Source organism: Amorphotheca resinae (genome assembly GCF_003019875.1).
Source record: "Amorphotheca resinae ATCC 22711 unplaced genomic scaffold M430scaffold_3, whole genome shotgun sequence".
NCBI lineage: Eukaryota > Fungi > Ascomycota > Leotiomycetes > Helotiales > Amorphothecaceae > Amorphotheca > Amorphotheca resinae.
In genome coordinates, this window is record NW_020194473.1 from 1,761,025 (window position 1) to 1,776,475 (window position 15,451).

At 49.6% G+C, this 15,451-nt stretch overlaps 6 protein-coding genes across 6 annotated transcripts; 4 read left to right on the forward strand and 2 right to left on the reverse strand.

Moving 5' to 3' along the window:
* Positions 1–1,026: 1,026 nt before the first annotated feature.
* M430DRAFT_17206 (hypothetical protein) lies at positions 1,027–2,678 on the reverse strand (the record flags this gene model as incomplete). Its single annotated transcript, XM_024863625.1, has 2 exons — positions 1,027–1,297; positions 1,351–2,678. The coding sequence occupies 2 exons, from the start codon at positions 2,676–2,678 to the stop codon at positions 1,027–1,029; spliced, it is 1,599 nt and encodes a 532-aa protein (XP_024723326.1).
* A 597-nt stretch (positions 2,679–3,275) lies between these two features.
* M430DRAFT_26202 (hypothetical protein) lies at positions 3,276–4,782 on the forward strand (the record flags this gene model as incomplete). The annotated part of the gene is made up of 2 exons (XM_024865360.1): positions 3,276–3,647; positions 3,775–4,782. The coding sequence occupies 2 exons, from the start codon at positions 3,276–3,278 to the stop codon at positions 4,780–4,782; spliced, it is 1,380 nt and encodes a 459-aa protein (XP_024723327.1).
* A 1,154-nt stretch (positions 4,783–5,936) lies between these two features.
* On the forward strand, positions 5,937–6,546 carry M430DRAFT_215613 (hypothetical protein). Its single transcript, XM_024864534.1, has 2 exons — positions 5,937–6,400; positions 6,480–6,546. Exon 1 carries the CDS (start codon positions 6,054–6,056, stop codon positions 6,390–6,392), a length of 339 nt encoding a protein of 112 aa, XP_024723328.1. The 5' UTR covers positions 5,937–6,053; the 3' UTR covers positions 6,393–6,400; positions 6,480–6,546.
* A 48-nt stretch (positions 6,547–6,594) lies between these two features.
* Positions 6,595–7,019, forward strand: M430DRAFT_48867 (hypothetical protein; the record flags this gene model as incomplete). Its single annotated transcript, XM_024868021.1, has 3 exons — positions 6,595–6,610; positions 6,670–6,914; positions 6,963–7,019. The coding sequence occupies 3 exons, from the start codon at positions 6,595–6,597 to the stop codon at positions 7,017–7,019; spliced, it is 318 nt and encodes a 105-aa protein (XP_024723329.1).
* Positions 7,020–8,521: 1,502 nt separating this feature from the next.
* Positions 8,522–10,815, reverse strand: M430DRAFT_33817 (hypothetical protein). The gene is made up of 5 exons (XM_024866435.1): positions 10,756–10,815; positions 10,601–10,668; positions 10,385–10,552; positions 9,732–10,333; positions 8,522–9,685 (listed from the first exon to the last, which is right to left on the reverse strand). Exons 1-5 carry the CDS (start codon positions 10,805–10,807, stop codon positions 8,731–8,733), a joined length of 1,845 nt encoding a protein of 614 aa, XP_024723330.1. The 5' UTR covers positions 10,808–10,815; the 3' UTR covers positions 8,522–8,730.
* Positions 10,816–11,323: 508 nt separating this feature from the next.
* Positions 11,324–15,313, forward strand: M430DRAFT_33818 (hypothetical protein). Its single transcript, XM_024866436.1, has 2 exons — positions 11,324–11,609; positions 11,662–15,313. The coding sequence occupies exons 1-2, from the start codon at positions 11,535–11,537 to the stop codon at positions 15,121–15,123; spliced, it is 3,537 nt and encodes a 1,178-aa protein (XP_024723331.1). The 5' UTR covers positions 11,324–11,534; the 3' UTR covers positions 15,124–15,313.
* The last annotated feature ends 138 nt before the right edge of the window (positions 15,314–15,451 follow it).

Consider the following 15,451-nt stretch of genomic DNA (forward strand, 5'->3'; position numbering starts at 1 on the left):
AGTAGCACAGCATCGGCTTTTTCTCTTCTTTTCTCTCTGGTCCTAGAGACCAATTTTACTGGCGTTTTTTTGCTTCGGCTTTGGCTTTGGCTTTGCATATGGAGATGGAGGTTTTGCCTTACTAGAAGCGACGGAGTTCAGGTTTAACTTAAGTTACTCATGAAAGAGCACGGCTCATAAGGTATTTCCCGCACGAAGAATGATGCATGGATGCATGGATGCATGATTGTTAGGTACTACTTTCTCGGCATATGTGATGAAAGAAAGGGGTTAGAGAATAATCGTGATACCTACCTACCTTACTTTACTTGACTTGGCTTCCTATTGTGTGAATATGGATGTGAACTTGCCTTATTGTGATTAATGTAATGTTGATTCGAAGATGCTGGCGTTTTGTTTTCCATGGCTATAGGTGTTTATGTTCTTTTATTACATCAGGTGACATACGTGCGTGCCCTTCATATCCCCCCCCCTTCCCTTGAAAAAACCCCTTTTAAGCAAGCCATCATCATCCTCACCTTACAAAACCAACTCGTAAAAAAGGTGTTGATAGATAATTCAATATCCTCCTTATATCTACAGAGTCACTACAGCAAGTCCTTTGTTACCTACCTATATAACAGATATGTAGACTCTTATCCTAACCCCCCGCTCCCCCCCCTCCTTTTCTTAAAAACGGTATGTTGGATGGCGGGAGTGGGTAAGATAAGATAAGGTAGGGATCTCAGGATTGGATTGTATGTATGTAAGGTAAGGTATGTATATAGAAGGGTGGATATATATACGTGTGAAGGTATGTAGGTAGGTAGCTAGCTGTATTTGCCATGGGATATATAGGTAGGTAGAGAAGAATCCAAGATGAAATGACATGATATAATATGACCCAACCTATGCTTTCATTCATTTTTGTTCATTCAAATCGTTCGTCCATCATTAACAATCTACGCCATACCTAACCCGGACCCGTTTCATTTCAAGAATGTGAACACGTGATGTTTCGAAGATGCCTTATGACTACGTGATGTTTCAAACGCCTTTGTCATGAGGAGGAGCTGGGAAGAGCGGGGCGCGGGACAGATACAGCGGCTCGTTTGCGCTGTTGCTTTTCGTAGCAGGCGCGGCTTTCGCGAGGGGGTCTTGCCGCTCTTCTGGAGGGGTGAGGCTGTTCTCCCATCCTTTCATGATGGTTGAGACGGTGCGCTTCAGATTGCCGGGGGTGAGCTTCTCGAACCCGGGCCATTGGATCTCATCACGTCTTGAAGGGGTGCTGGCTTCGTCTGTGGGCTGGTCGACTATCCTAGAGGAGATCAGCCCTTGAAATTATGGGAAAGGGCAGCACCTGGAACTCACTGCACGTTACGGCTGTCGTTATTGGATCGGGGTGGTGTGGCTGGTTCCGAGAGTTCCGTACTGCCACTCCATCTGGGTGACTTTGGATCGGGCAAGTCCCAGTTGGACCAGTCGTCGTCGTCAACGCTCGGAGAGAGCGGTCTGATAGAGGTTCCTTTCGCTGCGGTTGATGGTTTTGACTCGTGACGAGGGGAAGTATCTACGTAGTATGTCCCGCCCGCATCCAACAGCACTGAGTTTGAGCCCGTTAGAGAATCCCAAGTCCTTGTAGAGGAAACTCCCCTGGGCGATGGTGCACGCCGGGCCCTCTCATTGCTGAGTGGACTGCTTCTGCTACCGCGTCTATTCAGTCCATTCTGGGGTGGTTCCGCGCTCGATCGACTTGTTTTGCCGGTGATCGGCTCATCGCCAACCGTTGCCTGCCTCAGATCTTCCAGAAACGTCCACAATCCCGCCTTGACATCGACAGCAATCTGCCTCGCATTGTGGGTGACCCCGCCCTGGTAGGAGTTCCTTGCGCGATTCGTAGTTATCTTTGTTATGCCTTGGCTGGTGTCTGGCATGGTGGGACTCCGGGCTAGATCTTTGCTCTCAGCCTCTGATTCCTTCACAGGCGGGAACGGCCGCGTGTAGTTCGATCGATCCGGCGAGAGTAGAGAAAGTGTGCGGGTGTGTCCTCCCGTAATGACCTTCCTGCGCGGTTCCTTGGTGCTGTTTAGGAGGGCCTTCCGCCGGTCCATCTCTATACTATGCCGAGTCGCACCGTCTGCTTCCTCACTCGTCCTTCCATCGTCTGTCACGACCGTCTGTAAAGGTTGTAAGGGTTCCACATGCCTGATCTCTGCCCTCTTCCTCATTCGCTCATGTTGTGCCCATTGCATCTTCAGTTTCTCGAGATCTGCTTCCGCCTTCTGTAGTTCCTCTTTGAGCTCGAGAACCCTCCTCTCCTGTCCTGCGAGCGCAACCAGAAAGCCACTAGGGTCACTGGGAGAAGGCGGCGGTATTATCTCTGCCGGCGTGCCTGGAACTGAGGACGTATTCGAAGATGTGGGTGTCGGCCTCGGCGACTCAACGCTGGTGGTGGCGACTGGAAAAGACAGGCTCAGGCGGTTCGTTCGGCGCGGAGTGTACGACAGCGTTCGAGCATGCTTGATGGCAGATCCGGGCGATGGAGGCAGGGCAGAATCGCCCCTGCTACGTGAGAGAGCGACATGCGGGCTTGGGGGAGCGGCGGGTTGAGAGGGTTGAGCCCCTGAAGTGAGGATGGACCGGCCTGAAGGGAGATCACCGAGATCAAGAGAGGATTGGCGACTATTGTTGCTTGCCATTGCGCATGTTGTCCTTTGGGAGTGTTAAGGGGCTTGGTGGTCCAGCAATGGGTTAAAAGAGCGTCTTGAGGTGGTCATTAACGAGTGGGCTGGTATCCGGGGGGGCTGTCACTGATACAGAAGCGAACCGGCGGAGAACTAAAAATAACGAGGATAGAAACCAAGGAGAGAGATCCCAAGCAGCCCGCGCGTATGGTGATATATATATATGACTCTGGTCGAAGTGTAGACTGAAGAGAAGATGAAGGTGACGGTGGAGGCGGAGGTGAAAATGAAGATGCTTCAGATAGATGGGAGATCCGAGATGTAAATAGAAAGCCTCCGCAGTTCGACCTGCATTCAGTTGGAGCGAGATTATGCTATGCAGGTCGTTGTATTACATCACCAGGGGGGGTTGGTGCATGTCAGTTTTACAGTATTTACCGATGTATTTACGGTATTATGAGAAAGTAAGATAAGTCGGGAAAATGGATTTTCCGGGTCACGGGGATGCGCTCCGGGCACGCGTTGCTTTCTTTCCGCGGGACCGCGTCTTGATATCTCCTGCGATCACTCGTCTTCTTCTCTTCTTCGTCTCCATCTTTGCCCATCATAGGCATGCCATTCCCTTTTGTCTATGTCTGTGATCTCCTTGAAGACCTGGCTCGTCTGTCTAACCGCGAGTCTCCCCTGCTGCCGAAAGTTTTCCATCATGCCGCAACCGAAACCACTCTGAAGTGGCTCAAGCTGCATCGCAGTCGCTTGGATGCTGCTGCCACGGATGATGATGCCGTGATCCTGACTTTGCAGCCAGAGAAGAGGACTGACCGAGTCTACGAGGGGCTGGATTCCTTCGGGTTGGAGCAGGTCATTGCAAGGGTATTGAATCTTCCAAGACGTCATTTCCAGGACTTGCAGAGATGGCGGCATGAACCCGCCAAGGGAGATCTCGCAACGTGTGTGGAGCGGGTAATGAAAAATATGGCTGCTGTGAGTTCCGCTCCCTGATGTGCGAGGTTGAGAGAGGGCCATGGGGGACGAGTTCCGCACCTGATGTCCTTATCAGAGGTTTGCCAAAACATGTTTCGTTGGGTTGCTTTCTGATTTACGGTCATAGGAGAACCAACGTATAGCCACCAGTGCTCAGGCAAGCGCGGTGACTGTCGAGCAAATTGATCAATCCCTGCTCCGGATTGCTTCCCATAGCAGTGGCTCCTCTGCAGAAGTTAGGTCTTTGGCCTTGGAAGACGAGGACTGCGATGCGATAGAGATTCTGGGAAATTTTTATCGACGTCTAACGTCCAGAGAGGCCAAGTGGTTGACTCGTCTGATCCTGAAGGACTACGGCCCTGGGATAAAATTCCCGGATAGTTTGATATGCAAAGCGAATCATTCTTTTCTCCCACGGTGCGTCCAAGTCCGCGCTGAGTTTTCAAGTTCGATACCACCATCCCTTCGTCGAGATGGCCCAGGGTCGCTGCGACTGGCAGACGCTGCAAAGTCTACCAGTAATCTTCTACCGACCCCACCCGCTACGGCTCCAGAGCCGGTGCACTCCACCTCCCATAAAGTTGCTCTTGGAACTCGTCTGCTTCGTTCACCAAGTACGAAGACACAGGTGTCGATATCACCGACAGAACGAACCACTGATCATGGGAGTCCCACTCGTCGTTCGAAACCCTCTGAGCTAAGATTGAGCCCACCGATATTTAATGGGGGTAGAAGTAAATGTCAGCTGAGTGAACAAACATGCCCACTCGCCAATTGCCTTTTCATCCTCGCACCATGCATAGCAACCACCCCGTGGCTGACTGAGAACCTGCTCCCCTGGCATGGGTCTTGCTTTATCACCTCTCTACAAGCTCTCTCCAGTCCAAACTTACCAAGACGATGTCCTCAAACCGGTAAGAAATACAGAAAGATAGCTCTCGTCGAACCAAATAGGCCGGAGCAGACAATTGAGTTCTTGAAAATGATCGGCCGTCTCAACTTGACAAGATCCCGTGGGAAGAAGCAATGGGTTGAGGTCTATGATTGGCGCATCTTAGAATGCATTGCAAAGATTGATCGAGGAAAGAAGCTGGACTATAATCCTTGGCGTCGATGTTGGATGGGTGCTGTGTAGGTAATATTTTGGACTGTTGAAGTGTTGTCTAGACTGTCCAGACTGCCCAGACTGTTTAGATATACGGTTCTGAGTGGAGGAGACCTACATACGGAGTCGTGGAAGATATTGTCAGGCCGGATCCACGATGTCGAGCGAAGATAACCACCTCCGAGGCCCACGCATACGCTTGCGTAATTTTCTTACGAGCATATTCAAATATCAGAATAGAGGTACGTTATCTGCGCCAGAGTCTGGGCCTTGCTGACTTCTGATTGTCGGAATAGAGATAGGCAGCACAATTTACACGGGCATCAGCTTTTCGCTTACAAGTCGCCATCACCCCCGTCTACAGGTGCCTGAGGTGGTCGAATATCAATATCACAAGTCTCTGCTCCAGGTAATAAGCTTCATCACATTGCCAACGCTTTCCATGACCAGAGACTAGTAAGAAGTGATATCTCTTCGGTTCCGGGGACTTACTGCGCCGAGCATCTCCCAATAATAGAAAGAGGTTGTCTATTTCTATAATAATTCTAGCAAAAGACATCTCCCAGTGCCTTCTAGATAACGCCGGGAACCAAGTGATTCAAGGAATTGCATCGTTACTTTATGTTACAATGAATGGTAGTCATGCTTTTTCGCGTGCCTCATTAGCCAAAGGCTTCAAGTGACCGGGTTCTTCCCTTATTAGTAGCCGCATATGCTGAATCATACTCCCGCTAATGCTTAAATAGATGTTCCTTATTGTGTTTGCATGCATGGAGATAATCCTCCTTATCTTGCATATCTTATCTCCCATCCTGAGGACTCGTGCAACTCTAGCTGCAGCCTCTGAGCGTTCTAGATGCGCTTGGTCTGTGCAGGCTTTCCCATTCCGAGCATATCCATTACATGCGGCCTTCTGCCATTATTAACGTCTATCTTCTGCTCACGCTGCCTTTTGATATCGTTCGTTCGAGAACGCCATGGATTGGGGGCGCCACCAACCTGTTGGCGCCGTTTTCACAAGCGCACTCGGCATCAAACTCATGGTTCTTATTGCGGAAGCCATTGAAAAACGCTCCATTTTTCTGGCTCACAATAGATACTCATCTCCAGAAGTCACTAGTGACATCTATAGCCGGAGTTTCTTTTGGTGGTTAAATAAGTATATACATTCCTTCCATACCATGCCGGATCAGCGACTAAGTGCTGTACCATCAAAAGAGATCCTCATGTGTACGTATGTCTGACAAGTCCGAGCCCCTTAGTCTAGGAATGCTAATCCATTATTCTACGTGTACAGATTGATGCCAACCGGATATTCCAGGGTGATCTATCATGGCGACTTGTATCCTATTGAGGAGGATCTGAGCTCGAGCACGTTGAATGATCATGCAGAGCAAGTCTGGGCGGGTGCGGATAAACATCAACGCAGAGCATTATTTTGGTCTACGTTGAAAGCTTCGAGGGCTTTTTTGGCCTACTGCATTTTCCCTCGCATCTGCCTAATCGGGTTCAAATATGCACAGCCTTTTCTGTTGACTAGGATGTCAACTTTGCAAACAACCCAGAAGACCCGATTCCAGAGGCTGGGGTCTTACGGCGGCTTTTGGACTCGTCTTTCTTGGCCTTGCTGTTGCAAATGAGAGTTACTGTACGCTACCTCCCCTCTTGGATATATACGTCCCCGTACGTTCTGCCTTGAAAACAACCGGAGGCTGATATTATTGCAGACCACATGACTTATCGCTTCATGACTTCAATTCGCGGGATTCTGGTCGGCATGATATATGCCAAACCATAGATCTAAGATTTAGCGCTCTAGACGAATCCGTTGCAGTCACGTTAATGGCAAGCGGCACAGGTTCGCAATTCCCGCAGTTCCCTGGCTGGAAAACGGTGGAGCTAATTGAGACCCCATAGAAACTATATGCTACGGTCTCACAGACTTCCATGAACTTTGGGCTGTTCCAATCGAACTAGCGATTGCAACGTGGCTCCTTGAAAGGCAGCTAGGCCTGGCATTTCTAGGCCCAGCCGGTGTGGCATTCATCTCAACGACAGGGATTTTGCTTATGGCAAAGCACATTGGAAAGGCCCAAAAGATCTGGATCCAGGGTATCCAGACCCGTGTGAATGTCACGGCCTCAACGCTTGCGTCAATTAAGGTAGGTGTTCCTGTTGAATGCCTTAGACTTACTAAATCTTGTATGCAGGATGTCAAAATGCTAGGTTTTACCGATACTATATCTGGGATTGTTCAGACACTATGAGTGTTTGAACTGCGGCTGTCAAAATTGTACCGTAGACTGCTGTGCAGGCGCTGCTCTTAGCAAACAGTACAACTACCGTTTACTGCGAGCATAGTGTCGGGAAACATTCGTTGGGAGATGAGCTCCTCGAACTAACTCTTGCTCAAACAGAGTCATGGCTCGATGGATGTCTAAAATAATGATGATAGAGTAGAGTAGAGTAGAGCGCAATCAATAATGCAGGGGAACCGACATAAGCTGAAATATTTAAATAATCCAAATAATCCAAATAATCCAAATAATCCAAATAATCCAAATAATCCAAATAATCCAAATAATCCAAATAATCCAAATAATCCAAATAATCCAAATAATCCAAATAATCCAAATAATCCAAATAATCCAAATGGCAGGAGAAGACAGGAACAGGAAATCTTGGAAGGGATAGTTCAAGGCAACAAGAGTTCCGATTCATTCTTAAGGGATGTATTAAGCGACCCCCCCCCCCTTCCCCCCCTTATCACGACTCTTCCTTCTCTAAGGTATTATTGGACACTGAACTGAACTCATCGTATCTCTAAGCTCTACGAACCCTCCTCCTCTTTCTCGTCAGTGGGACTGGCATCAGCGGCCGAATGGAGGAAAGAGTCTCTGGGCAGGAGGTTTGGGCCTGTAGTGCTTGCTTATCTACTTCCATGTATTTGATTCGCGAATTGTCCGGATTCTCGAGTCTTCAGGCGGGATCGCTAACCACGGTACAAGGCTAAGTGTAACTGGTTAAATTATTCAAAAGGTAGACTTTGCTCATCCACACATTAGGGGGGGTGATCGAGATGATTTCCAACTTCGTCGACTTGGATGCCCAGGTGATGTTGGTGATTTTGGTATCACGTGATGCCAATCTCTCAGCCATTCAACCCCTCGTTCAACACTCTTGAGATTGTCAAGATTGCGATGTGCAACAAAACTTCCCCTGATATCACGTGTGGTTGGTGCCCCTCGATTCGAGTTGAATGTACCTTATGCCATCCCTATTTCATATTGAGGGACCATCAATCCTGTCTATAACCTAAGGTAGAGATAAGTGTCCTACTAGCAATCGAACCGTCGTGCTTGTACATGGAGAAGACGCTTACCTGCTCTAACTCTACCTATTTCCCTTCTACAATGGTATCCCCTAGACAGTAACAGCAGTTACTTGTAAAACATCAAAGCTTATGACATTCTCATATATTTACTCTATCAATTGGACAATCTAAGTAACTATCTATTATGAACCTTCTAACTGATCACTAGTTGGTAAACCCTCAGCTCATGATTGAGCTCTTGGATCCTGAAACCCTGATCGACCTCGAATCTTCCCCTGCCGCTGACACCTTACCCTACCTACTTCGTGTACTGCCACCTGTTAGGTAGGAAGTATCCTGCGACCCCTATTAAACATCCCGTTCTTCCATTACAAACCAAGTCGACACTGCCTACTATACAACAAGTAACAAGCCCTCAGTCTCTGGAAATTAAAAGTAAGAATCAAAGGTAGAGGAGAAACGTTATCATCAGTCATCAAATGCCAGAGTTGGTACAGTGAACTCCCAAAATATGCCCTGCTCTTCTCCCCGGTCCTCTCGTCTATGTTCTGTCAGATATGACGAAATCCGCTCCGCACTGTTGTACAGATCCCTCTGTAATGGATGCAAAATAGGAGCGTCGGAAAATCCAAAGAGGAGCGAGTTTATACAGCAGGCCACCGGTTTCTCAATCCCTCGGACCACCTGTTGTAGAGAACATCTGCAAGCTGTTTCGTGTGCTCCATGCCGGCCATCACTGCTTGGCCTGGGAGGTTGGACAACTTTTCACGATGCTCTGCAACTGGTTGCATACTAGACTGTCTTCGGCGGTGACTCTGGAGATGTGGATTGCTCTGCGCCAGCACCAACTTGGCACCAGACTTCTTTGGAGTTACTTGAGGGGTCCCATCCCCAGCCACGCCTTTGGAAGGTGAGTGCAATGAGGCTAGCTTGGGTTCGGACTGCACTCTGTCAATCATGAGCTTGAACAATTGGTATTCTCCTTCGGGGTCAACAGCATCCAGAGCACTCCAGGCGTCTGCTAGTCTTGAGAGGGCTTCTCTTTTCGCCTGGTTGCTAGTCTGCGCGTGGAGCTCTTGAAATGATGGGTCGAAAATTTTATTGAAAACGCGTCTCCCAAGTATCGCATCTTTTGTGGTGGTCTCCGCAATTGGTGGTCTGTTCTCGTCACGGGTCAAGCCAGGGGGCGAATAATCGTATTCCGAGGATACCTGAGCTAATGTCGAATTGTCTGACACCCTGCGGAAGAGACGAACGGTGGAACCTGTATTACCAAAACTCATGTCGGGTTGGAGAGGGCGCCTCTGATTGCTGGCCTGACGCGGCTTCACCGGTGATGCAAGCTGAATGATTGAGGGTTGTTTGCGGACAGTGCCCTTTTTGACAGTTCCTGAGGGAGGTGATGAGTATTCAAGGGGGGAGTCTTTTATGTCAAGTCTTTTGAGTGCCTCTTCAACACCCTCATAAAGACCTTGGCCATTTGCATGAATGACGGATAGTTTGCGCCTCTTTGTGGAACTTTTCCTAGATGCAATAGTAGAAGCTTTGATCGTATCAAAGACCCATTGATCGGGGTCGTCCTTAGGGGACATCGTATTGCTGAACAAGTCAGTAAGAATTTGCAGGGAGTACCAACGGAGCTTACAGTGTCTCTTCATAGAATCTTGGGTGAGAGGGACGGTTCCGTCCACCGTCCCATTCTTGTTTCCTCTCGATCAATTCTTGTAAAGCCTCGACCTTGCCTGCAGAACGGATGAACTTGTGTTTCAAGAGCTCTCTTGCCGTAGGTCTTCGGTCGCAGTCCTTGACCAAGCATTGTGCTACAAAGTCTTTGAAATCTTTGCTATAGTTGGGGCCTTCTAGTCTTGGTGCGGGGGCCTTGGGAATAAGGAATAAGACTTTCATCGGGTGAGTTGAGGCATTGGGAGGCTCCCCATTGATAAGTTCCATTGCCGTGATACCAAGAGACCAGATATCGGCCTTAAAGTCATACCCAGCCTGCTGTATGACCTCCGGGGCCATCCAAAAAGGGGTACCGACAAATGTATTCCGTTGCGACTTTATGTTTGTAAGTTGTGCCGCAACTCCAAAGTCGGCCAGCTTGACTTTGCCGGATGTCGACAGTAACACATTTGCAGCCTTGATATCTCTGTGTATCTTTCCTTCCTGATGTAAATAGTCGAGCCCAAGGAGCAGTTCTCTGCAGATCACAGCGATATGGCCTTCGTTGAACGGGCCGGGTTTAAGCTGCTAACGGTCAGCCTGGTGACCAAGTGTGGCTAGTTGAAATATTCAAACCAAATCCAAGCATGAACCCCCTCCCAAGTATTCCATTACGATCCATAGCTTGTGTCCTCGAAGAAAGCTGGCTTTGTATTGAGTCACAAAAGGACTGGCACATGTGCTGAGCACCGAGATCTCTTGTTGGATTTCCTGGATATCATCCTCGCTGGATTCTAAATCGATCTGGGGCAGTGTTAGTCGGTGGTTGACACACAGCTTGTTTCTGCTTACATGCTTAATGGCAACGATTTCCCCAGTCGCACGTTCAATTGCCTTATAGACGACTCCAAAACTGCCACCTGCAATATGTTAGAGGTACTCATGGCAACATGGCTGAAACATATGATAGGGACGCATTTCGAGATCCCAGAAGAAGAATAGCGTACTCCCGAGCTCCTCCAGAACCTGGTATTGCGATGCTGCATTCTCTTCCACCATGTTGCTTGATCGAAGGGCAAAAGCGCCTGCAAAAGATGTCCGTATGTTCTGTGTACCGTCGACAGATGAGATGGAGGAGAGAAGCTTCATTGGGTGTTCAGGGTATCAAGGTAAACAACGCTAACGGGACGGAGCGGCGAATCGGTTAATCCGATGCGGCTCGTACCTTATTGATAGACTTATCGATTGCCGCGCACCAGGAGAGGCGTGGGTTTTGCTATTGCAAAATGTTACGAAGGAGATAAATTCTTAGAAAGACGGTTACTGAGAGAGGAGAATAACGTTTATATCATGTCCGAATATACCGGATTGCCTCGTTGTTTGCTTGATCATTGATCATGATCATGTCGCTGTGTTGGAGATGCGGCGGAGCTCCGAGGGGTCGAGCGACCCTTGATCCCTGACCAGCTCCGGTTGCCAGGCAACGCCAGGACCAACAAAGGCCGTCCAATCAAACTTTCCAGAGTCTGACCGCCCAAACCCTCCCGTCGCAAAGAAGAGCACAACACAACAGAGGCCACGAATACTCCACAACTCATCCGCCTCATCGAGCTATCTTTTGCGTGCCGTACGAGCCTCAACCTCAACCTCGACCTCAGTTCAATCTCCTCCGGACGGTTCAACTATATCTACACTCAGCGCGTCCATGTTCTGACAGGACCACCCTCTCGCGCCGCATAGCGCTCAAGAACCCCCCCCGTCATCGCCTCCATAATATCCATTCAAGATGGTCCTCGCGCCTCCAGCCCTGCCCACCAGGTTTCCCTGCTGGGTGAGAGCCATTTATAGCTGGGGTGGAGAAGTATGAGAGCTGATATCAGAATCAGAGTGGCCATGTGCTGACAGTGACATAGTCTAAGCGCGACCTTGGCTTCGTTGAAGGGGACTTGATAGAATGTCTGAATGCAGGGGACGGCTCGTGGTGGATGGGAAGACTGCGACGTGATAAACGCATGATGGGCCTGTTTCCGTCGAACTTCGTTGAAGTCCTCGACGATAGTTTCCGACCTGCGAGTCGAGGATCGAGTCCAATGCCTGACTCAACACCGAATCCAAGTCCCTTCGCCCCGCAACCTCCACAGAAAACAAAGACGAAAGCCTTTCGAAGGCCTTTTCAGGCATACTCAGCACCCGATCCAGCAGCTGCAAAACGGGCAGAACTTCAACACAAGGACAGCATTCAATCCGCCCGTGCCCCTTCACCAAAACCAATGACTGTGCATGAGAGTATCCCACGAGCAACTTCACCAGGTATTCCTGGTTATGGATCGAGAGCCCCATCGCCCGCTCCACCAAATATCCCTAGTTATGGGTCAAGAGCCCCATCACCCGCTCCCCCTATGCACTACGGGTCTAGGGCACCTTCTCCAGCACCTTCTTTCCAATATCGCCCTCACTCGAGAGGGCCCTCCTTTAGTCCACAATTTGACCCTGGCTCTTCACCACCTCCACCGCCCCCTCCACATCGAAGTACCTATATACCTCATGAATCTACAAACCCATATGACCAGTCGAATGGCTACCATACTCCTCGCGGAACTTCTCCTTGTCCACCATCTCCAGGTGCGACAGGGTTGACCCCCTCACCCCTTCGGTCTGCTATGGACGATGTAATGTCATCCTTAGCAGACATGGGCATATCTCGAGAAACCGAGACTCCCCAACCGTCACTGGACCCATGGGCACCGGAGGCTTTTGATCAAACATATACCAAAGCGAGGCGAAACGGCGCGGCGAGGCCCAATACAGCGATGGGCATCGGGCAGAATGATTATGATTACGATGATGGTCAACCGTACATTGGCGACTCGCAGTATCGATATCCAGATCAAAACCCTCCACAGTTGAGCAACTACGTACAAAGAATGGAGAATCGATTAAGTAAAATGCATACGAATAGTTCGCAATCATATCTCGATGACACTGGTCTACCACCAGCAGTTCCACCGAAAATGAATCAATACGATCGACCGAAATCATCAATGGGAAATTCCCAACCAGAGCCAAAGCTGCGCCATCGAAAGTCTGCTTATGAAGTCGGCCGGTCAATGCTTGGGCGGACCTTTACTACTAAGACCAATTCGACAACCTCCTCAGGAGGGACGCGAAGTACCACAACTAACAGCAGTTCAGCTACTCAGATGACTGATAGAAGTCTCATGAGCGGACCCTCGGCAAGTGGGTTTTCCTCAACCAGTGCTGGAAGTCTGGCGAGAAGGAAGGAAGCTATGCGAGGCCGAGCTCAAAGTGCTTTCGGCTCAAGAAGGGACCACTTTCTTGGACTAAATGGCAGCCAAATCGACTTTGGCAGTAGCAGACCCCAGACACCACTTACCGGCATTTCTTATCACAGCAGTCACGCTTCATTACCTGGCTCTGTATCTCAAAATCGGGCTGGGTGGCATGGATCGTCGACAGACGCAGGCAGTGCGCTAGGTGGCTTGGTAGCCCCTAAGCCCAAGAAGAGTGGTTTCCTCAAGAAGATCATCGAGTCAGCAAAGACGGGAGCTGCCAGTGCCAGAAGCAGCATTGCTGCAGGCGAATCGTTAAAATTAGCTGGGCAGTCTAAAGGTATGATCCCCAATGGCGTTACATCGATCGCGGGCGGTTTTGGCAATATTCATAATGGTCGTGATGCGGCAAGCGAGATGGGTCTAGGAGGAGGAACGTCTGGCATAGATTGGGTCCAAGTCCGTCGAGATGTGAACCGCTCGAATTCCCTAAGTCGTATTGAGCGTATTGAAAGAAAGGAACGCTGTCAGATGATGGATTATCTAGCAATCAGTCCCGTCGATGAGATGTACGAGAATTGTGATGGAGATGAAGGCGCAGACGGCAATCCTGTCGCCGAACCAACCAATTTCCAAGCTGTCAATCTAAGTCTAGTTGACAAGAATGCGAGGTTTATCAATAACCTACCACCTATGACCAATCCAGTCAGCTTGGCCACCGGCTTTGTTTGTAGGCCTTATCGAAGCGATGTCCAACGACTCCGAGCAATTTTTACCTGGGTCAGCGAGAAGATCACCTGGGAAGAGGATTTTGAGAGCGATATTGACTCGAGAAGAGTGATACAAACCAAGCGGGGTTGCGCAGAGGAGGTCGCAGTGCTGGTATTGGAAATGTGTGCCGCCGTCGGAATCCATGCTGAGATTATTCGAGGTTATCTGAAGACTCCCGGGGAAGTGCCTGAAATGGGTGTAATGCCTCGTCCGAACCACTGGTGGAATGCTGTTATCGTCGATGGACAGTGGAGAATTATGGATTGTTCTCTTGCGGCCCCATCAAACCCTCGCCGAGGCCTGTATTCAAGTGCCGGTGGACAAGTTGCGGAGATGTGGTGGTTTCTGGCACGTCCATCAGAGATTTGCTGGACACACATTCCAGAACAGCATCACCAACAACATTTGTGCCCCCCAATGGCACATGAGGTGCTATTGGCCCTGCCTTGTGCATGTCCACCTTACTTCAAACAAGGCCTTCAGATGGTTGAGTACGATACTAGTCTAGTGCGTATCGAGGACCTTGAGCTCGCCCACATCAAATTCACCGTTCCTTCGGATGTAGAGTGCGTAGCTGAGGTTGAAGCACGTGCCTTCGAGCGTGATGCGGATGGCGATTTCTTTGAGAGTGGAGAAGTCGTAAAGAAACGCGCTTTGGCACAAGCAGAGTGGATAGGAGGCCAGAAGCGCTACACCGTGAAGGCACTGCTTCCTGGCGACGAAGGGCATGGGGTTTTGAAGGTATATGCCGGGAAACGAGGCTTGATGCACTCGATCAAGGATATCCCGCACCCACTGGCATTTGCACTCCCCATCATTCACACTGGAGATAATCCACCCTTTGAATTTTTGACACGCCATCCAACTCCCCATGCTCAGCGACACGACCTCTATGTGGCGCAGCCTCAATGCCAGCGCCTAGCTGCAAATAATACCTTCGTCTTTGCCGTCCGCCAGCATCCGTCCTCTGTTTCCTCTCCCTCACCAAATCCTGGGGGTACCTCACCCATCCCCTTCATTCGTCCCAATTCGGCAATGTCAATCACCAGTTCTTCGGCCTCTGGATCGAATCCGAGCACTAGCAATGGATATACGAGCAGGAAGCCGGCGAAATTGGCGATCCAGGCCCCTGGTGGCAAGATCTTGAGACTGATGAGGAAAGAAGACCGCGGCCAGAGTGCGAGTCTAGAAGGAGGAGACGGTGGGACTTGGGAGACGATCATCAAATGTGGTGAAAGGGGCGTTTGGAGAGGTCTGGTATTAGCAGATAGAAGTGCCAGATGGTGTGTTTTCGCTGAGTGGACCTGTGTTTGAGAGATGGAGAATGGCGGACATGATTGAAGATCTTTCGTCGCAGAAATGCAGGCGAGGAGCGGCGATTCGAGAAGACGGGGTAGAGCGCCAAGCGTCTTGAGATTGTATTTGATTTTGGAGTTTCGTGGGAGATAAGCGTATCGAAAAGAGAATGCGGGATTCATGGGGGACGTAGTCCCTTTATAGGCCGTCGTATACTAATGGCATTTGCGTCGGCGTTTTTTCCATGGAGGATTATTGGTCAGCGTGTAGGAGTAGTCGGCCCAGGGCCATATAATAATGTCATGATGTTGGGGTTTCTTATGAAAACCCCTGAATATCTTGGACC